The 23,225-nt window shown below is 40.2% G+C and overlaps 1 protein-coding gene and 1 long non-coding RNA gene across 4 annotated transcripts; both read right to left on the reverse strand.

Moving 5' to 3' along the window:
* Positions 1-6,003: 6,003 nt before the first annotated feature.
* On the reverse strand, positions 6,004-10,908 carry LOC308412160. 3 transcript variants are annotated; one of them, XR_013974530.1, is made up of 5 exons: positions 10,655-10,908; positions 9,812-9,861; positions 8,947-9,059; positions 8,386-8,548; positions 6,004-6,859 (listed from the first exon to the last, which is right to left on the reverse strand). It is a non-coding gene; the product is annotated as an uncharacterized lncRNA (long non-coding RNA). The 3 variants fall into 3 exon arrangements; XR_013974531.1 differs by lacking the exon at positions 9,812-9,861 and having other exon boundaries at positions 6,004-6,249; positions 6,754-6,859; positions 10,655-10,905; XR_013974532.1 differs by lacking the exon at positions 9,812-9,861 and having other exon boundaries at positions 10,655-10,903.
* A 1,330-nt stretch (positions 10,909-12,238) lies between these two features.
* LOC308412092 (uncharacterized protein) lies at positions 12,239-18,096 on the reverse strand. The gene is made up of 14 exons (XM_080906185.1): positions 18,002-18,096; positions 17,748-17,923; positions 17,390-17,461; positions 17,009-17,242; positions 16,791-16,897; positions 16,473-16,641; positions 15,346-15,461; positions 15,255-15,296; positions 15,094-15,165; positions 14,593-15,011; positions 14,365-14,476; positions 14,176-14,284; positions 14,020-14,090; positions 12,239-13,504 (listed from the first exon to the last, which is right to left on the reverse strand). The coding sequence occupies exons 10-14, from the start codon at positions 14,604-14,606 to the stop codon at positions 13,412-13,414; spliced, it is 399 nt and encodes a 132-aa protein (XP_080762311.1). The 5' UTR covers positions 14,607-15,011; positions 15,094-15,165; positions 15,255-15,296; positions 15,346-15,461; positions 16,473-16,641; positions 16,791-16,897; positions 17,009-17,242; positions 17,390-17,461; positions 17,748-17,923; positions 18,002-18,096; the 3' UTR covers positions 12,239-13,411.
* Between the last annotated feature and the right edge of the window lie 5,129 nt (positions 18,097-23,225).

Consider the following 23,225-nt stretch of genomic DNA (forward strand, 5'->3'; position numbering starts at 1 on the left):
TCATTATTATGTACACATTTTTCCATCTGGTATATGTAAATGTTCTCTTTCTCCCGTAGCCAGACTGACATTGCGATTTCATTTACCTATCGGTGCAATAGCCTGCATCCTGCTCAGATCCATCATAATGCCACAGTACTTTGACTTCCTCTCGCCAGATTGCCATTAATAGACAGAGGATGTATGTATTCATTCCTGAGGTGTAAAAAGTAATCAGGTAGATGCATTAAGGGCAGAAGGGTGATAATCCTCTCCTCTTCGCACTCTCATATTTCGTTGCCTTTCATCACCCTCTTCTCGGTGCATGCCGGGAGCAAAATTTGATTGATAAGGAAAGCATAAACAGCGTGACATGGAGAGAAGCTGAGTTCATAAAGAACATCATCGATTGTTTGTTCACCTATGGCCACGAGCTGTGGGTAGTGACCGAAAGAACGAGATCGCGGATACAAGCGGCAGAAATGAGCTTCCTCCGAAGGGTGGCTGGCCTCTCCCTTAGAGATAGGGTGAGAAGTTCGGCCATCCGGGAGGGGCTCAGAGTAGAGCAGCTGCTGCTCCACATCGAAAGGAGCCAGCTGAGGTGGTTCGGGCATCCTACAAGGATGCCCCCTGGGCGCCTCCTGGGTGAGGTGTTCCAGGCATGTCCCACCGGGAGGAGGCCCCGGGGCAGACCCAGGACACGCTGGAGAGATTATATCTCTCGGCTGGCCTGGGAACGCCTTGGTATTCCCCCGGATAAGCTGGAGGAGGTGGCTGGGGAGAGGGAGGTCTGGGCTTCTTTGCTTAGGCTGCTGCCCCCGCGACCCGGCCTCGGATAAAGCGGATGAAGATGGATGGGGTTGTCTACTGGTCAGACAAAAGCATATTTCAACGTATTAGCTTGGACACCAGACAAAGTTTTGCAAGTTTTTGTATTGGCTGTTTTACAAAACATTGTGCACAACCAGTGTTGGGGAGTAACGGAATACATGTACCGCCGTTACATATTTAAAATACAAAATATGAGTAACTGTATTCCGTTACAGTTACCGTTTAAAAAGGTGGTATTTAGAATACAGTTACTTTGTTGAAATAAATGGATTACACAGCGGTACTTTCCTGTTTCATGTTGTCGCGGGTCAGGACTGTTTGGGTTTTGTTTGACAGCTACGTTCTGTTGTTCCAGGCGGCAGCGTTACGGTTGCCATGGTTACAGGGTGACGCTATCTCTCTCTGTGTGTTTCCTGGGTGAGAGAGAGCGCCTTTTTGTTGTTGTTGTGCTAAGCTAATAGGCAGAATGCTACAGGTATAGCTCTAAAGAATGTAGCATCATCCGTACTGCAGGGAGAATGGACTGCCATACACGTTGTGTGTCTGTGAGCGAGGGAGGGAGAAAAAGGAAAAGTACGAATGGTCATCGAGCAAAAACGGGAGCTGGAAGCATGTAAATATAATACAGGGAGTGCAGAATTATTAGGCAAGTTGTATTTTTGAGGAATAATTTTATTATTGAACAACAACCATGTTCTCAATGAACCCAAAAAACTCATTAATACCAAAGCTGAATGTTTTTGAAAGTAGTTTTTAGCTTGTTTTTAGTTTGAGCTATTTTAGGGGGATATCTGTGTGTGCAGGTGACTATTACTGTGCATAATTATTAGGCAACTTAACAAAAAACAAATATATACCCATTTCAATTATTTATTTTTACCAGTGAAACCAATATAACATCTCCACATTCACAAATATACATTTCTGACATTCAAAAACAAAACAGCGACCAATATAGCCACCTTTCTTTGCAAGGACACTCAAAAGCCTGCCATCCATGGATTCTGTCAGTGTTTTGATCTGTTCACCATCAACATTGCGTGCAGCAGCAACCACAGCCTCCCAGACACTGTTCAGAGAGGTGTACTGTTTTCCCCCCTTGTAAATCTCACATTTGATGATGGACCACAGGTTCTCAATGGGGTTCAGATCAGGTGAACAAGGAGGCCATGTCATTAGTTTTTCTTCTTTTATACCCTTTCTTGCCAGCCACGCTGTGGAGTACTTGGACGCGTGTGATGGAGCATTGTCCTGCATGAAAATCATGTTTTTCTTGAAGGATGCAGACTTCTTCCTGTACCACTGCTTGAAGAAGGTGTCTTCCAGAAACTGGCAGTAGGACTGGGAGTTGAGCTTGACTCCATCCTCAACCCGAAAAGGCCCCACAAGCTCATCTTTGATGATACCAGCCCAAACCAGTACTCCACCTCCACCTTGCTGGCGTCTGAGATAGATAGGGGGATATCTGGAGCTCTCTGCCCTTTACCAATCCAGCCACGGGCCCATCCATCTGGCCCATCAAGACTCACTCTCATTTCATCAGTCCATAAAACCTTAGAAAAACCAGTCTTGAGATATTTCTTGGCCCAGTCTTGACGTTTCAGCTTGTGTGTCTTGTTCAGTGGTGGTCGTCTTTCAGCCTTTCTTACCTTGGCCATGTCTCTGAGTATTGCACACCTTGTGCTTTTGGGCACTCCAGTGATGTTGGAGCTCTGAAATATGGCCAAACTGGTGGCAAGTGGCATCTTGGCAGCTGCACGCTTGACTTTTCTCAGTTCATGGGCAGTTATTTTGCACCTTGGTTTTTCCACACGCTTCTTGCGACCCTGTTGACTATTTTGAATGAAACGCTTGATTGTTCGATGATCACGCTTCAGAAGCTTTGCAATTTTGAGACTGCTGCATCCCTCTGCAAGATATCTCACTATTTTTGACTTTTCTGAGCCTGTCAAGTCCTTCTTTTGACCCATTTTGCCAAAGGAAAGGAAGTTGCCTAATAATTATGCACACCTGATATAGGGTGTTGATGTCATTAGACCACACCCCTTCTCATTACAGAGATGCACATCACCTAATATGCTTAATTGGTAGTAGGCTTTCGAGCCTATACAGCTTGGAGTAAGACAACATGCACGAAGAGGATGATGTGGAAATACTAATTTGCCTAATAATTCTGCACTTCCTGTAATAACCACTGCAGCCAAGAAGAGTGCCTGACGAGCCCAGTTGTAAGTAAGCTATTAAGACTCGACTGTACGCTGTGTTCGTGTTTTCCTCCGAAACAATAAGTTCCATTGGAGCAGCCTTTCAACGCCTCTCTCTGTCTCTCGCAAGCAAAGTTGACCCACACAACAAAGTAAAGCTATTTTTCGGCTATGAGCCCGACACGGAACCAACGTATTAGTCAGAGGTCTCTTTACTACAGTTCGGAGCCGCGAACCTTCAGTAACAGTAATAAATCACACAGCAATAGTAGATTCACGTAGTTGTAAACAGCATGATAATATAGTAAGTAATCCAAAGTATTCAGAATACGTTACTCTCATTGAGTAACGTAACGGAATACGTTACAGAATACATTTTGGGGCATGTATTCTGTAATCTGAAATGGAATACATTTTAAAAGTAACCTTCCCAACTCTGTGCACAGCAGATAATATTTTATGAGAACACGTATTTAAGTTATTCACATCTATTGAAAAATGTATTGTTGAATGATAATCTGGCTCTGGATTATGGAGTAAATGAATGAAATGGATAGGCTAGATGTGCTTCTCTCCAGCCAGGAGATCTTGCTGTTCTCAGACAATACCAAGGAATCCCTAAATCCGCTGAAACTCATAATCCCTATAGAGTTTCCTGGCGCTCCACCTCTTACTCCTGCTCCTCTGAGGGCACAGAAGAGGTGGAGTAATCAGCTGAGGGCTCTGTAATTTGGTCATCAAAGAATTCCCAATTCAGCATTTGCCCTTGGCTTGTGACAAGGCAGGGTCCAACGCCCACTGGGAATGAGTCTGAATTATTGCCAGCAATGCGGACCAACCTCTTGCAACAGTTGTACAAGAACTGAAACCCCATACTCTTTAAACACCTTACACAGAATACTTCAAGGGACATGCTCAAATGCCTCTAAACTCCACAAAAAACATATAGACAGGTTGAGCAAACTCCTGTGCACCTTAAAATGTCCTTGAGAGGATAACGAGCTGGTCCAGTGTTCCACGGCCAGGATGAAAACGACAATGTTCCTCCTGTATCAACTAAATAGTCTTTCCTTGGGAGGCTGAGGAATGCGATCCCCCTATAACTCGAGCTAGCCGTTAAAGATGCGCACTCAGACCAAAGCACAAACATTTGTTAAAATTATTTTTATATTTTTATATATTGTATATTGTTTATTTAGACTCAAAGAACTCAAAAAAATCACATACTTGAAATACCAGTTAAAATTGTATTTTTTTTTCTTGTTTTGTTCTGCCAGGATTGCAACTGTCATATAAATATGTTATTATGTTTTATAACAGCAGTAGTTTTAATGCTATTTGTATTTTATGCATGCTTATTGATTCGTGTTCAGCTGTGATCTGGTTTCTTTGCATTATTAATAAAACCTTTGGTCTCACCTTTTTTGCTGTGTGGTGATGTTTGTTTCACTAATGTGACAGATGGAAAATTTCATTTGTTTGGTTGTGGCTAAATGATAATTAGAAAAAATATATATCTTCAGTGCAGAAAGCCAACTTTAGACTGCAACTGCAGACTAAAACCAGTAAAAACATTGTTCAGTCTCTGAAAGATGTACAGGAAAGCTTCAGTACTTCAGACTGAAACACTTGTACTAATACTAGTATCTGAGGAAATATTTTTTGACACTTGATCTTTTTAATTCATTGGTCTAAAGCATCACATTTTTACACTGTTATTTACACTGTCACATTTCACTGTTATTGCTCTGGGAAAATTTCAGTGTCACAAACAGAACTTTAACATGACAACAAGAACTGAAAGGTTTTGGTGTCTGAAACTAGAAACTCATGAACATGTGATATGACTCAGACTGGACTTCTTTTTGCATCATACCTCATGAAACAGCACAGAGCCTCTCCTAATAAACCACCCAGAAGCTTGAAATGATCATGACTCATGTTTCAAGTCTTCCATCTACTGGTTTTACTGGGTATTATACCAGAGCCGGATAACCTCTTAATATCCACCAGTTGACTAATGAAGCAATTTTATTTTGTTATCTTGGATTTTAGACCCACCTAATCAAACTTTAATCAGCATGGATTTTATATGCAAAAGATATGCATTGCGCCCATATGCAAATTTTAGAGAGAATTAATTTGAAATGTGATGTCTTCAAACTTTGTTTTCCCATGATAACTTTTTTATATGTACAGTGTGTATATGCCCTACACGGCAAGTTCGAAAACCAGATAATTTTGAATTTTGTGTCATTTTTTGCAACACTCTCAGTGTGTAACAGCCTTGATATTGGTAATTACCATAAACACCCACGTGAAGCTGGTTATCTACTTTATATGTTAACTGAGGGTTTCCATGCACTATCACATGAAAGAGGTGGAGTTGGCAACATCTGACTAATAACAAAGGGACATTTCAGGGGTCATGTGACTCTTCTTCTTCATGAAATGATCCCCATGACACTTACACCAGAGATGTTATCAAACAACGATTAAAAATACATAAAGAACACAGAAAATATAACAGTGAAATGCAATGATGTTGACTTTATCTGACACAATATACAGACCAAAATCACCTCAATGAAAAAAAAGAAACATAATTACTCTCGTCTATTCTGGTTATGGTCATGTGATTTATGAGAAGTGCTTACAGGTGTATCCTCTCATGGTCTTGTGGGTGGTTCTGCTGCTTCTTTGTCCCTCACTGTAAACAGATGTACTGAGAGACTCCTGCACTGATGTTTCAAAGGAAAGTCCAAACAGCCTCACTGGTTCTCCATAAAGAACAAAGATTTGCTCTCTGTGGCTACAACAAAACTTAAAGACAATCAAAGGTGGACAAAGTTTTCCAGAACAGCTGTGGTTTTATGGAGGCTACAGCTAAATGCTGCCTTCTCCATAGTACTATATACTGTTACGAGTTCAAAATTGGGGATGGAGACAAGAGAAAAAAAAACACAATAACAACACTGGTCCGGCCGGGTTAAGTCAAACGATCATTTTAATGATCACACACGTGGGAGATGGACACTGTATGCAGACAGCCTCAGATCTCAAAATGGTGGAGCATTGATCACACTCTTATAGCCTCTGGTGCCCCCACCTTATCATAAAAGCCTAAACATTCACATGCTTTTCTCTCACACAGCGCCTAAGCTACATCCTTGGCTCCCCGTTTATCTGCTCCTGCTGAGATGGGGCAGAAAACTCCAGCATGTTCCGTTCTCTTCTAATCAGACAAATAAGGCGATGACTTTTTGCAAACAGTATTTCTTATGACATCATAAAACAATATCATTCATCCACAATAAATCAGCAGTCTAATGTAATGCAAATCAGTTTAACTACTGCAATAGTTATCAGCTTCTTCTAATTCAGGATAATAATGCAAACTAAAACTACCTAATAATTCACAATCTTTAATTAGGGGTATAACATGGCATAAAATAATATTATAATCTAACAATACATTTTTATAGAGTTTTCATATTGATTCAATTCTTTCATGTTTGAAGATGACACAAGGTTGGGTATGAACCATCACATGCACATGCGTGGCTGTTGGCAATTACTGGATAACTGATTACTGTATTTGTACAGTAAGTTTGTTTCTAATATACCAGATATGGAGCCAGAATATGTCGATTAAGGGGATATGCAGGACAGGCAGATGAAGGACGGAGATGTAAGTTTGATTCTAAAAAGTGTGACAACTGCTATTAATAGAACATACCAGTGTGATGTCTTCATGACAAGAACAAATCCCTGGAAAAATGAGCCAATTAGAATCTTCAGCCGGAGAGCTGTTCCTCCAGGTGTGTGAGTAGAGTTCAGTGCGCCTGTGATCAGATAGGAGCTGCTTTCAGCCATTTGGCGATAACATTGTTACTTCTGACAGGATACTACCACCTGCTCCAATAACTCTAAATATGAGGTAATTAAAACATACTTACAGACTGTCCAAACTTAACACCATAAAGAGGATGCATATGGATTCCACCATGCCTTTCTGTACCACTGTGCCTCCAGATAAAATGGAGTTTCTATCCTCGTTGAAGACATTTTAAGACCTCCTCTACCACTAGGGGTCAGTATAACAAAATTTTATTTACTGGAGCCAGAACGGGGTTAGTGTGTCTCTCTGTGCTATCTGTCAGTGACTCCATGAATTGCTGTGCTTTACATTTTCAGTGTTGTGGTGGAATATTTTGACAATTCGGAAAAAAAATATTCTACATAAGTTCAGTGTATGCAGCTGAATGATTGAGTCATTGAGTGTTTGTTTAATCTTCAGGTTCTGTTTCCTAAGATCATTCTTGTTCTGTGAGGTTTAAACCACACACACTGATGCTCATGTAGATATCAGATCAGCCATTTATTGATTCAAATGACAACACAAATATGTGATGATCTGAGTGTACATGTTGCTCTGTAGATTACAGAGCAGAGATGGCCAACGCGTTACTTGTAACAATCAGGTTAAGATTACAAGATAAAAAAATCAATACTTCCTCACAGTAACTGCACTTGTAGAGTTACTTTCTGGTGTGGATCTTTTGGTGTTTTTTCAGGTAATGTGGAGATTTAAAAGTCTTCTCACACAGGTCACATTTATAAGGTCTCTCCTCAGTGTGGGTAAACATGTGTTTTTGTAGTTGTGCATCTGTTGTAAACAGTTTCCCACACTGATCACAGTAGGAAAGATCATTTCCAGTGTGAATGCGTAGGTGTCTATTTCGGTACTTTTTTTCACTGAAAGTTTTTCCACAAAAGTCGCAGCTATACGCCTTAATTCCAGAGTGGGTGACTAGATGCCTGTGTAAGTTTCGACTTTCAACAAAAGCTTTACCACACAAGTCACAGCTGTAAGGTTTAACTCCACTGTGGATGAGTTGGTGTTTTTTTAAGTCTCCAGCCCAGGCAAAAGACTTTCCACACAACTCACAGCTGTAAGGTTTAAATCCACTGTGGATGACTTGGTGTTTTTTTAAGTCTCCAGCCCAGGCAAAAGACTTTCCACACAACTCACAGCTGTAAGGTTTAAATCCACTGTGGATGACTTGGTGTTTTTTTAAGTCTCCAGCCCAGGCAAAAGACTTTCCACACAACTCACAGCTGTAAGGTTTAAATCCACTGTGGATGCGTTGGTGTGTTTTTAAGTTTTCAGCCCGGGCAAAAGACTTTCCACACAAGTCACAGCTGTAAGGTTTAAATCCACTGTGGATGATTCTGTGTTTTTTTAAGTTTTCAGCCCGGGCAAAAGACTTTCCACACAAGTCACAGCTGTAAGATTTAACTCCACTGTGGACGACTTGGTGTGTTTTTAAGCCTCCAGCCCGGGCAAAAGATTTTCCACACAACTCACAGCTGTATGCTTTAACTCCACTGTGGATGAGTTGGTGAGTTTTTAAACTTCCAGCCTGGGTAAAAGACTTTCCACACTCATCACAGCTGTAGGATTTCTCTCCCTTTCTTCTTTGACGTTTGTCAGCCTCCTGAGAGCGCTGATTTCTTGCTCCATGTTGGTCCTGCAGTGACAGAGATACAAACAGAGGCAGTGAGTGAAATGCAGTCCTGGAACAAACTGAAACTCCCTCCATTGGTGGAATCAAACATGTCAACAAACACCTTGTTGGTGTGTTACCACCACCTTCTGGTGATGGTGTCACATTACAATAATGTGACACAATGAGAGGTATAATTAAAATGACATTAGGAAATATTGATCAGCAGAGAAAATCTTTTATTTCATAAAAAATTCAAAGTTCAACTGATGATATTGTTGTTTCAATGTGTGTAGATAAAATATGATCTTTGTATTTTCTTGTGACTTCTGTGGTTTCTGATTTTGAATGTAGATTCTGTATATATGGAGGAGCCCAGGATGGAAGCTGCTCTTAACAGAAAACTCTAATACTTTTCTCACCTTTTGTGTTGAAGACATTGTTTCCACTGTAGTGGCTGAGCTGAGTCCAAATGGCTGAAATTGTTCCTCTGCTGCACCACCAGACTCGTCTCCTGTTACTCAGCAAAAAAGAACTATATACACACACACACACACACACACACACACACACACACACACACACACACATATACATATATTAGGGGTGCACCGATACAGAAAATTCATAGTTCGGTTTGATACTTTGGTGTCACGGTTCGATATTTTTTCGATACAAAAAAATGTTCATGCTTTTTTTAATTTGTCATTTATTAAAATTATAAATATATATTTTAACTCAAAAGTACAGTTTTTAAATTTAATGTTGCTGAAACAATAAAGTAATAAAAAATAAATCTGATCGAGAAATCACTCATCTTTGGAAAAGAGAGTTTATTACAGAGAAATGGCTCTTTCCAAAATAAAAGCTATACTATCCGCTTCTTCAGGGCTATATTCTCATCAGCATATTAAACATGTCAGGTCCCCATAAGGAGAATCATGTGCTAACGGCTGTCTAAATGACTCGGGTAAAGTTAGTAGCATGCGTGCTTGTTGTTTTTGTCTGCTTCCACTTGTCTTTGCACTAGGATGATGTCGGTGTAAATGTGCAGTCATATTCGTTGTGTTCCCACTAGTGCTGTCAGCGTTAATCTGAAATGACGTTAACGCCACAACACGGCAAATCTCCGTTAACGAGCTACCGCGGATCGCCCCGTGCTTGGGGTTGGATGCCGTCAACACGTTAACGAGCAAACTGCGCTAACGCAGTAGTTTCCACCCATGTAATTGAGCATTGCGTGGCACATCCGACATACTGTTTTACTTTTGTCCATGACGCGCTTACCTTCAGAGTCATACGTCACATGAAGACCAAAATAGTTCCAAAGGCCAGATCTGAATGAGGGTGGGGGAGGTTCAATTTAATTTAAATTTAATTAAGGTAAATACAACCATGTCACTGTTATAAGAAAAGACACACAGCTTATCATCTTATAGTTCTAAAATCGCTCTGTTGTTAATTCGTTTGCTAGATTAGCCGCTAGCATACGCACTGTGTTGGAGGCTTGTTGCTAGCTAGTTAGCGATGCTACACACCTGTTACTCTAATAGTCTGTGTTATTGAAGGATTCAGCACTCCTTATGTTTTTTTATCCATTTTTAGACAGCGATGAGATCAGCTGCACACTCCAGAGAGGCCCAGAGTTACTGTTAATATCAAAAATATAATGCTGTCCTTTGAGATTTTAACATTTAAGACTGAGTGTAATGGATCTAAAACTGTTTAAATCTCTAGTCTACAGCCTGGTAACATGAAACTTTAAAAACAGAAGCAGAAGGTTTCAGTAGTGTAGTCTAATGTGTTCTTTTCATTTAATAATAATCCGTATTATGTATAACAGCTACTCTCACCCTGGGGTTGCGCTCCCCCAGGCTTGTACCTGTGGCTTCATGTCCTGGGGTGGGGGTTGGTTGTTCTCCTGCCCTGCACCCCATCCTTTTGTTCATATTCCAAGACTATTTTTCTTTATGTATTCTTTCCCCCCAGCAACCGCCATATTATGATGTTGCAAGCAATCACAAACTCTACAGTCTGTCTAACTCCAATGTCTACCAAGCAATCTATTATTCTCAACAGAGCTAAACTCAACATAAACTGAACCCACATTAAAGTTAGCTCGATGCTTACCTTTAGACGAGCCCACAAACCGAGAGAAACTCCGTGATGAAGCTGGAACTCTTTCCAAACACAGGAAACAGATCAGGGAGCAGAGACCCACGTGGTTCACGCTGATCTCAGCTAGGATCCAGGAGACAAGGGTGTGCAGATCGATGCAGATATCGATCCAAACGTTGGTAGTGGTATATGTTCCAGTAAGTTTACTACTTTACTCCCGTTTCATGAAAAAGCAGCTCTCTCTGCTCGACTCCTCTCCTGCACACACACTTTGCTCCGCCCCCTTTATCTGGCTCCGCTGTGATTTGTTGCTGTGCGGTCACGTGACTCAGCTGCACAATGCAACCCCGTGGAGTGTTATTTCAAAAGTAGCGCCAATCTCCTTTTCCTAAACTCTTTTCCTTGGCCTCGATGAAAACGTCATCGTGGGGAGGACAACTGCTGAGAAGTCAGGAAAAGAGAGGAGCGGTGCTGAGAATTGGAACAGCCATACACTCGCCTCTCTGTAACAAGGTGACACCGGATGTCCGCCTGTTGAAACTACATTGTGCAGAAGATGGACTACAAAACAAACATCTTACTTTGTCACAATGTGTTCTAACCCTGTTGTTTTATGGAGGTTATATAAACAGGAACAGCCTGTTAAAAATATTGCTTCATTATTGAGTTTGAATTTTAAAGAAGAACGAACAGTTAGGGTCAGATTTACTAACATCTGCAGCAGTTCAAACATGTCTTTTGATGTTAAAGAGCTGCGATTTACTGAAGAGACTGTCCTAAAACTCCAGTCAGTCCTCAAGCTGTGTTTTGAGGTGAGCCCCACTTATTTTTCCTCCATAATACAGTTTATATGAAGCTGAAATGAATTACGCTTCTTATTTTTTAATGGTGCACACAGCTAACTCTCTGCTGAATATGTAAAAAATAAAAGTGTTACTGTGTTACATGCCTGACTGTTGCTCATGGTCTGATGGGAAATCATGTTTTCTGTTCTTTAGCACATCGAAGAGTCAGCTGTTCACAGCTGCTCTCCAGCTGATTTTTACTGAACTGAAGTGGCTTCTTCATAGAGAGATTAAAGCACACTGTTAGTAGATCATCCTGTAATTGTGACATTGTGGTGGACCAGTGGAGGGCTCCACTCACACCCAGTTCTCAGGAAGTATTGTTGCTGTGTTTTGGAGGGAAAGTGTTCAGTTCTGTGGTGATGAGTAATAAACGAGCAGTGTTTATCGAGAGCTCTCGTGTCGTCTGTGTTTACCTCCACATTGGTGACCCCTGACTCGAACATGCTGCAGTCCGATGGTGGCGCCGACTCCGCTCTGGATGCATCAGCAGCCCCATACGGTAAAAAAAATACATTTCTCCTGGCCAAAATATATTTCAAATATATGGTAAATATATTTACCATATATTTGTGATGCTCCAAAAAAATATATTTTTGAAATTGAAAATATATTTCTTTCAAACCAAAATACATTTCAAAACATATTTTAGGGTGAAGAAAATACATTACAGTAGAATGTATATCAAAGTATCCTTTATTTAAAATATATTTAGTGCAATAATGATGATAATGATAACAATACTAAAAGTAACATGTTTTATGCACATCTGCAAAAAACAGTTGGATTCAAACAAAACAGAGTCAAAGGTCTATCACGAATTAGGTTGTTTATTCATTTGCTTGGTCTTGCAGTCTCGGCTTACTGTTCTGTCTACCAGTAGCTGGTGTTTTGCGCCTCTGGTATTTTTGCCAATTCCTTTCTGTGTCCCGCTCATGTATTGACCCATGTGCCTGTTCATCTTAGCCGATATGATGCCTGACAGGAGCTTCCATGTAGTACTGAGGCAGGTTATTGGTCGGTAGTTGGAGGGGACTGGTCCCTTCTTGGGGTCCTTGGGGATCAGGACCGTCCGACCTTCGGTTAGCCATTCCGAGTGTCTCTCTTTAACTAGCAGCTGGTTCATTTGTGCTGCCAGACGCTCGTGGAGTGCAGTCAGCTTCTTTAGCCAGTAGGCGTGAACCATGTCGGGCCCTGGTGCTGTCCAACTCTTCATACTGGAGACCCTTTCTTGGATATCTGCCACTGTGATGGTTACTGGACCCTGTTCAGGGAGGTCGCTGTGGTCTGCCCTCAGATCCTCTAGCCACTGAGCATTGCCGTTATGGGTTGCGTCCTTCTCCCATATGCTCTTCCAGTATTGCTCCGTCTCCAGCCTTGGTGGTGCTGTTCTCTTATTATTATTGTTCCCTTGCCACTGAGAGTACACCTTTGCTGGTTCTGTGGAGAACAGCTGGTTGATTCTTCTGCCTTCTATCTCTCTGGTGTACCTCCTCAAGCGGCTGGCCAAGGCTGTGAGTCTTTGCTTGGCAGTTTCCAAGGCCTCAGGTATGGACAGCTTGCTGTATTTCTGTTTTGGCACGTAATTCTTCCTGTCAGAGTATGCTTCTACTTTATAATAACAACGGTAGCATGGTTTGGCACGTAATTCTTCCCGTCAGAATTATGCTTCTAGCTTATAATAACAACAGTAGCATGGTTTGGCACTTGTTTGTAGAAGCAGTCTGCATGCCAAGGTGCTTAAGTTATACAGCTGTCACCACTGAAGTGATTGGAACACCTGACTATATAAACTTTGACAATGAACTCACTCCATTATAGTTACAGTATATATTTACTGAATATATTTACAGATGCATATATTTGACATTTATAGATCCAATAGAACACAGGGAGAAAGAACTGAAAAAGAAACGTGTACAAATTATGCACATTTGTCGCACAGGTACTTGACCAGGCTGCTCTCATATTGAGCACATCCAAAATGTGCCCATCTGGAACAAAACTCGCACTGCACCTGAAGAGGGAGAAGGGGGGGGGGGGGTAAGTGTGTTAACCAACATTATGAATTTGATAAGAAAATAATTACTGTAGTGGCTTGCAAAAGTATTCGGCCCCCGTGAACTTTTCCACATTTTGTCAGATTGCATTCACAAACATGAATCAATTTTATTGGAATTCCACGTGAAAGACCAATGTCTCTACCAGTCTCTAGCTGGTAGAGACAGACCCTAAAAGACTGGCAGCTGTAATTGCAGATAAAGGTGGTTCTACAAAGTATTGACTCAGGGGGCTGAATAATTACGCACACCCCACTTTTCAGTTATTCATTTGTAAAAATTGTTTGGAATCATGTATGATTGTTGTTCCACTTCTCACGTGTGCACCACTTTGTATTGGTCTTTCACGTGGAATTCCAATTAAAATTGATTTGTGTTTGTGGCTGTAATGTGACAAAATGTGGAAAAGTTCAAGGGGGCCAAATACTATTGCAAGCCACTGTATATTGCATTTGTGGTTTATTTGTTTTACCATTTCAATCATACTGGACTCAGGATCGGCTTCCAGCATGGAACAAACCACACAGTAGTCATCAGCATTACCTAGAAACACACTGACGTTCAACCTAACAGTTTTAAACAAAACTGAAAGTGCTATTGCAATACAAAAGCACATGACTCAACTTACTTTGATGTTCTAGCAGTTCGCAAGCAATTTCAGTGCGGTGCAGCCCAATGGCTTCTGGAGTGGACAGCACCCTAGTAACCTCTCCACTCAGAAGGTAGTGTTTGGCAAACTGTAAAATATGTTACAGTAATTGCAAATGATTAACTTAATTCTAGTTAAATACATTAAATACAGTTGCTTATTAAATACCTTCAACACTAAAACTCCACAACTGCTGGAGTCCATCTGCTTGTTGTGTGGCAGAGTCTCCATTCTCCAATCCACTCGGGACTCTTCCTTTCCTTTCATCTTCAGAAAATTCCTAATAAAAACAAAACAAGTTTTTAAAATGTAGCCAGCATTTTGCTCTAAATAAAAAGAAAAAAAAACCCCACAAACCAAACAACCTAAAACAGATAATTAATGAATGATGAATACCTCCAGTTACGCATAACTTTCCTTTCATAACAACCTTCATTTCCAAGAGGGTCTAACAGCAGTACAGATTGTGAGGAGATTCTGACAACCTAAAATAAAAATTGTATTTAGTAGAATATGTGTATTATTATGTGTGTGAATGTGTGTGTGTATGGGTGGATGACTGGATATGTAAAGCGCTTTGGGGTCCTTAGGGACTAGTAAAGCGCTATATAAATACAGGCCATTTACCATTTTATTACACTCACTTAAGTAAGCATAATCAATTGTAAGCATTTTCAAAATAAGAATATGCTGCTAAAAAGAACAGTAAAACAAAAAAGAGAAAAAACACATGAGGTGTGAACATGTACCACAAGGATCCAGTGTGCACCAGAGTTCAGTGGGCACAACCAAATGTCCTCAGCCGGAAACAACATCTGTGGAATATTTTTAAGTTTATAAAGGTTTAGATTTATTTACATAACATACACTATTTAACCAATATAACATCTACATTACCTTGCTGACACATTTAAACTTCACAGAAAACAGAGAGGTTGCAACAACGCAAGACAACTGATACACGGGGTTCTGAAAAATGCAAGATTTTTTTTTTTTTAAATGATTACAAAATTGTATAAAATACTTTTGTGAAATAACTGGCATACGTTCTTACTTGCCTTTTGTTTCTTAATGAGGCAGTGCAGGTATGCATCAATGACCTTATTTTTACAGACCACCACTAGGACCAAAAATGATTATTTCACTTACCTCATCAGAAAGCCACCCACTATCCTCCAGTGTGCGAAAAGAAGAGTCATACAATTTGTATGGCCCAACGACTGCCTCCACACGCCCGGTGTCTTTTGCAGCCCAAAGCCACTTCACTAAAAAACAAAATATGATAAGTTTCTTTAGTAATAACAGTTGCCATTTGAAAATCACGGTCAATGGCCAACGGGCCACAAGCAGACAAGGGCCAACGGGCCACAAGCAGACAAGGGCCAACGGGGCAACAACATAAACATGCCAGAGGGGAGTAGCTTTATGTAAATCAGAAATTAGCCAAAATTGGACCAACAGGTCAACATTAGCAAGAGGGGAGAAAAAAATAAAACATTCTATCCATTTGACTAGCCAAACAGGCAACAATTGACCAACCGGTCAGAATGAGATTTTTAGCTATGCCATCTTTTTCTTGCGTGCTGGGTTTCTGGGGGGTCACTGGTACAAGCTCTTCTGGTGCTTGGACTGATTTTACCTGAGCTATTTTTGGTGCAAACTGAATGACAGAGGATCTGTTATTTTGCAGCGCTTCATGTTGATGCTGAGGACTGCAAGGCCACATCTCAGAAGATGGGCTACTCTCAACAGGTTCAGCAGGAGTTGAGACTTGGACAGGGTGGCTTGTTCTATAGGGTTTAATGTGGTCAATACTGTATAGACCTTTTAAAGTATTTCCCTCAGCGTTTTTCAGTCTAACACATTTTCCACTGAAGTCATCAATTGTGTAGGGACCTGAAAAATCCGGTTCAAGTCTTCCTCCTTTTCGCCCACGTTTCCTCATATTTAGAAGCAGAATTTGATCCCCTACATTGTACACAACATTTTTGTACTTTTTCAGGGCCCGCTTGGCGTATGCAACCTTTTGCTTGTCTTGTGACTTCACAATGTTTTCTTGTGCAGTTTCTTTAACTGCATGTTGTGCTTCACTTTCAGACTGTACATAGTCACTGTACCTTTTGTCGTCTGGCAGAATGATGTTGGAAATCTAAAATTTTGTAGATATTAGCAATTAAACCAAGATGATATCATATTCATAAAGACATTACTGGGTTTTTTTCTTAAATGGTTTCAATTCTTAGTTCTAACATAGAAAGAATTTGACAAACACTCACCGGCACTTGAGCAGGCGCTTCTGATGGAAATACTGCCTCTCTTCCATACATCAGAAAAAAAGGTTTGTATTTTGTTGTGGTGTGTACTTTTGACCGAAGTGAAAACAGGGTGGGCTCTAGATACAGATCCCAGTTATTCTGCTGGTCATTCACCAGTTTTCGGAGGGCTCTAAATGCAGGCATAGAAATATGTAAACACAGTAAGTAAGACAGAAAGTTTAATTAGAAGTAAAGAAATTAATAAATTATTAAGTAACAATTAAGTTTGAATAACATAAGTAATGTTATTAAAAACTGATAGATAAAAATTAGGCATACCTTTTTATGTTGTCATTGGTCTTTTTGTCTAGACCATTGGTCTGTGGATGGTATGCTGCTGTGACACTTCTTTCAATTTGCAATAACTTGCAAAGATCAGAGTTGAGCTTCAACAGATAAGGACAAGGTTATACTGCTTATACAAGCACACAAGAAAAAATCTTTGACCCCAGTGAAGTAAAGTTAAAAAATGTAACTGAAAATTATTTAACACTTACTTCATTCACAAACTCTCTGCCTTGGTCTGACAAAATCCTTTTGGGGCAGCCATGTCTATATATAATGGAGCACAAGTGCTGGGCTACCTCAGATGCAGATTTCGTTTTTAATGGGAAAGCTTCAACCCATTTTGAAAAGTAGTCAGTTGCAGTAAGTATATACTGGAAGCCGCTTGAAGTTTTAGGAAGAGGTCCAGTAAGATCTATACCAATAAGTTCCCACACTTCAGACACCTATCAAGGACAAATTAATAATTTGAATAACAATTTGTATAATGTACACATTAACATTGATGGTTAAAATTAGTTGGCAAACCCTCCTGCCTTTATGAATATGAGCTACAAGCATAGTTTGATGGGTAAACGGGGCATAATATTTACCTGAATACACTGCAACGGTTGCACAGCAGTCAGTGGTTTCCCAACTTTTTGACACTGGTCACATTCCAGAATCTTTAAGGTAAAAATATTTATGGAGTTCACGTAAATGTTCAACATTCTCATTTGTAAAAAACAAAAACACTTAATGACATATTCTCTAACGAACAAACTATTTAGCAACAATAGTTTGTGTGCGTGTCTTCAAATCTCTGCCAGGCCTACAGGTTATTACTGTAATATCACTAATTAACCATATTTATTTATATTTTGCAAGTGTACAGTTTCTCTTTTAACTGATATAAAAAAAATTGCTTATTTTAAACACTATTTAACAACAGTACAAACAGTTAATACATACCCATGTTTTAATGTCAACTGTCATACCAAACCAGTAAAATCTGGAACACACTGCATTTAGCGTTTTGTGTGTGCCAGTGTGTCCTCCAATTGGAGATGAATGAAACTCATGAAATATCTTCCTGGCACCATCCATGGTTTTTACTACTCTTCTGGTTCCAACAAAGAGTTCTCCATCTGCAGTAAAACAATATATATTTAGAAATTAATTTAACCACATATATGAGTTGTTAGTATTAACAGTAAATTACTGACCCTTTTGTTTGAATTTTGAGGCATATCTTCTGAGGTTTTGCCTCTGAGCCTTGTCATATCCTGAAGGGTAGGAGCCCGCAGAAATGAACGCGTAAATCTCTTCCCACTTCTTCTCCATATCTACGAATGTCAGTAAACATTTTCTTATGAGCTTCAATATGTGCAGTTGACAATGCAAATAATTAAACTTATTAAATAACGAGATTACCGAAAAAGCCTTAAAACACCGAAGCTGCGGACTCAAAAGTGTTGTGTAAATACCACGTGTCCAGTAACTTGACAGCAGACTTCACCGAATCTGCAAATTCGACAGTTTTGTGCAGAAAGCAGATAGCAACTTCACTTTAATATTGACAAACAATCACAAAGGCTTAAAAAATCAAGTATCAACGTCAATAAAAAGTACTAATACTTACTACTTACCTATTCTCCTGCAAATATGACAATGGAGTAGCGTGAAATCACAGCCGGATGCGCTTAGCTTCCCTTTTTGTGTTGTGTGCATGCGCGCACATGCTCAGGAACAACGGGTAGGACGGTTTACGGGGTAGGAGAAATTCCCAGAACACCGGCTCCCAGAAGAGCCTGGCTCTCCCATCGCAACGTTCGGGGAAAGGTTCGTGACTGTTTGTTTTCATAATTTGCCTCACTTTACAAATCTGTCACTTCTATAACATATAAAATTAAATATATAATACAATAAGTACTATGTGAAGGACTTTGCTGACATCTTGGCTGAATACATGCCAAAATATGATTGTGTTTCTATTGTTGGGGGTTTTGATATTCATGTGTGTTGTCCTGATATGCCCATTGCAAAGGGCTTTTAAGGCCTTATTGATTCTTTTAATGTTGTGCAATGTGTGACCTGTCCCACACATGAATGTGGACACACACTTGATCTTGTTTTATCTCATGTTTTGTTTTGGGTTTTTTGTTTTGTTTTTAATGTAGAGATTTGTGATGCTGTGTTTTCTGACCACAGTCCTGTGATGTTTGAAGTTCCTCTTGCCTGTACCTCAGTTAAACCTCACGCTGCTGCTCGGCGCTGTCGAGTTTTTAACTCCTCCCTTGCTGAGCAGTTTTCAACAGTTTTAACCAGAACTGCAAAATCCCAGATTTTTAATGCAGCCAGAACTAAGCTCATGATTTTATTCCACCTGCCAGACTGCTTTGGACTGCTTTGCACATGGCTTAATTAAAATCCAGCCATTCTAAAACTAAATCTGAGCCCTGGCTGAACGACACGACCCGAGCTGTCAGACACGAGTGCCGTCGAGCTGAGCACATTGTCAGATGTAGCCCCCAAAATTTTTTACATACTGTAGTCAAACACCTGTTTAAAAAAACCTGTTCTTGATCTTACGATTCTTGCAAATTACAGGCCTTTCTTCTAACTACCTTTTCTTTCCAAAATTCTTGAAAAGAGAGTTGACAGTCAATGAATGACCTTCCTGAAAAAGCAAAATGTTTTACACGTTTTCCAATTTGGTTTTAAACCCTTTCATAGCACTGAATCAGCCATTTTACAAGTTTTTAATGACATATTTTTAGCCACTGATGCTGGGGACTGTGTTGTTCTTGTACTTTTAGATTTGACAGTTGCATTTGATACAGTGGATCATGCATTTTACTCTGTCATTTGGAGCACTGGGTGGGCACTTGAGTGGTTCAGGTCCTACTTGGCGGGGCAAACATTTTGTGTCAGTCTCTGTGACCATGTGTCGTCCTCCGCTCCTCTCTTGTGTGGTGTCCCACAGAGCTCAGTTCTAGGCCCCTTCCTCTTTTCTTTGTATCTGCTCTCTCTTGGATCTATACTGAGAAAACACAGCATTGCATTTCACTTCTATGCTGATGACTGTCAGATATATGTCCCTCCACAGAAAAAAGGCACATATTCCTTACAACCATTACTTCAGTGTCTTGATGACATTAAGGCTTGGATGTCTCTTAACTTTTTAAAATTCAATGATAAAAAGACTGAGGTGATGATTTTTGGTAGCCCCACTGAGATGCCAAATGTATATTTAGATTCCTTGGCTCAGTATGTTAAGCCAACTGTCACAAACCTGCTGGTCAAAGTGGAGTGTAATGAGAAAAGATGACATTATATGCCACGGTAAATGCACTGCCTAATTGTTACCTCTCCCCACTGCCTTCAGTGGCAGGCAGCAGGAAACAGATCAGGAGGCAGAGATGATCTTTAAGTTTAACATTACTCACAATATTGCCAAAGAGTGATATGGAATTTAAGCACAAGCACGTTTCAGTAACTTATCTTTCTTGTAGATCTGTGCTCCAAATAAAGAACTTTATGCTGACAAGATTATTAGTTAAAATAACAAATTTTAAGTTACAAATCAATATTGTCTGCATGGACAGATATTCCACATTCCATATATCATCATTCAGGTCCTGCATCAATACATTTCCATATTTTTATATCTATAAAAAAAGCTGACACTTGCTAGACTCTATCAAAGGTGTGAGCATCACAGCAGATGCCTTTGTGTCAAAGTAGCTGAAGATAAAACACAAAAAAACACGAAGTTGATTTTCCTGGCCTGGGATTTTATAAAAATATTCAGCAGTACATCAAAAATGAAAGAAAACCATTAATCAACATATGAACCTCAGCTGATGCTGCTGAAGTGAAGCAGAGCAAAGTTACAGAGGTTTAATTAGAGACACAGCTAAGTGTTTTGAAATTTCGCATAATTTTAAAAAGTTTAATTTTAAAAAGAATTTGTTCAGAAGCCTATTGAACAGCAAAAACGAGACTTTCTTTTCAGAATTATGTAAAAGGGAAAAAACAGCGGCCGACAGCGCTGCAAACAACGGTAGACTTGTGCGTAATAAACAAGCGAATAATGCAGAAAACAGATTTTTTTGACGGGAAACTGTTCTTGAAGTACACATAGACAGAAAGAGAGCGAGAGAGAGGGAGAGAGCTGTGCATGAAGTGTGATTTTATTGTTGTGGAAGTAAAACAGCAAAAGTTCATGACGATGTTTATGTGAAGGGTTGGATCTTCTTTAGCTGCTGGTTTAGTCAATATTGTTTGGAGAGAGACAAAACCTGCAGCTTCAGAATCTAGTGGACAAAGGGCATGAACACAAAGCACGGACCCACCGAAACATCAGCGAGCTGTCGGCTTTCAGCCCCGACCGTGTCCGTGCTGTCGTGAGAGAAAGGCGACATCTCGCTGATTCTGATCCGTCGGTTGTTCCACGCTTTGTGTTTACGTCTTTGTGCAGAATCGTGTTCCTGCTCTCATTTACTATTTCAGCTGTTTGGTTGTTGTTATTTGTTGAAATTTTGTGAGGTTTATCCTGAAATTCTGGCATTTTGGTCAAAATAAATTTGTATTAAAAAATCAATTCAGGATTTTAATGAATCGATGGTAAATGGTAAATGGCCTGCATTTGTATAGCGCTTTTCTAGTCCCTAAGGACCCCAAAGCGCTTCACACTACATTCAGTCATTCACCCATTCACACACACATTCACACACTGGCGATGGCAAGCTACATTGTAGCCACAGCTGCCCTGGGGCGCACTGACAGAGGCGAGGCTGCCGGACACTGGCGCCACCGGGCCCTCTGACCTCTGAATCGATATCACATTATCCAAGCCAGAACCGATTTTAATCGATAAATCGATAATTAAAAACCCATGTGTAATGTTATAACGTTCTTTGCAGATATATAAGTGATCTAAAATTTTATACTTGCTTTTAAAAGTTTATTCTTTGGCCACCACGCTTCAGCCATCTGCTGGGGTTTTTTCTTTGTTGAAAAAAAAAGCCACAGCCACCACTGCGCTATGAATTCTGGCCTATGTTGGGACATAATCAGCCTTCAAATGGGGCCTCGAGGGATGCAGACGAAGTATAGATAGATAATATAAGTGTAGATACTTACATGAAAACAAACATAATAACTTGATACTGTCACTGGGTTTAAACTAAAGGAGTGTTCACAAGAAATCATCAGTATCAAACTGTGACAATAAAAAAATGTTCATTAAAGCAATCAAGAATGAGTTTGATGTGAATCTTTGGTAATGCATGGGGGAAGCTCTGTGCCAATTTTATCAACAGCTATGGATTTTATTCTTTTCTGGATGCAATACCTTGGCCTCCAGTAACACTATATGGAATCTTAGAGTCATTTTGACCAGGATTTCTCCTTTAATGGAAATATTAAGCAAATATTTATGACTGCTTTCTTCCATTGCTGCAATATCTTGAAAATCAGAAATATCCTGTCCCAGAGTGATGCTGAAAAACTCATTCATGCATTTATTTCTTCTTGTCGGGAATATTGTAATTCATTATTATCAGGATGTTCTGTTTTGCGTTGGGACACAGGCAGGATGCGATGGCTGCTGTTTTATCCATGTGTGGATGCACATACCCAGCTCCCAAATTGTACCCAAATACTGTACGTCCCTCCATCCAACCACACACTTTAGGGACTGTGACCACCCACTGCACATGCTCCACCGTGGTATCACTATGAATGACATCATCCAGGTGGCAAACAGCATATGCAGTGTGAGGACGCAGCTATCGCTACAGGAGGTGCTGAAAAATGCCCGAGTCTTCAAACAAACCTAACAGAAGTGTGATGAATGGTACAAACCCTGCACTCACTTCTTAATTACCTGAAAGCACCTTAAAGACAACCGGCCTCTCTCAATTGTGACAAATCATCTGGAGAAAAGGTAAGCATAGGAGACCAAACACTGAGGAACAAATCCTCGTTTCATCCTATGATAACAGCATTTTCACCATTTCAGCCAATTCCTTTTGCACAATTTGTCTCTTGTGCTTAGGCAACCTGTAGGGCCATGAACGCACTTTCCAGGCTGCGTTTCAAATTGGTGCTGCATGAGAGTCTTGCAGATGATCGGGGGATGACCACATCTGCAAACTACTGTTGCAATGCAGGAACATCTGCTTTATTGGAACGTGTGAGATGCTAATCACAATGCATCTTAAACACACTCATGTTAAAACGTCATGCCCACATCTTGTTTTTAAGAAAAATTAATCATCTTTTCCTTGAAGATCATTTCAGAGTTTTTAATGAGCTGCAGGAACCGTGCCGAGAGCAGCCAAGTCTCCTCCTCTGATAAACCTCCACATGTACCACTAAAAACATTTAAATTAGTTTGAATCGGAAATCATGGCTCAAACTACTTGCTGTGAGACCATTTCT

The sequence above is a fragment of the Rhamphochromis sp. 'chilingali' genome, assembly GCF_963969265.1.
Source record: "Rhamphochromis sp. 'chilingali' genome assembly, chromosome: 1".
In the NCBI taxonomy this organism is placed as follows: domain Eukaryota; kingdom Metazoa; phylum Chordata; class Actinopteri; order Cichliformes; family Cichlidae; genus Rhamphochromis; species Rhamphochromis sp. 'chilingali'.

Coding starts and splice junctions, on each gene's coding strand:
- LOC308412092 (XM_080906185.1), bottom strand. Junction 14,285..14,364: donor GTGGAGTTTTAGTGTTGAAG/GTATTTAATAAG, acceptor CATATTTTACAG/TTTGCCAAACACTACCTTCT. Junction 13,505..14,019: donor AGTCCAGTATGATTGAAATG/GTAAAACAAATA, acceptor CTCCCTCTTCAG/GTGCAGTGCGAGTTTTGTTC.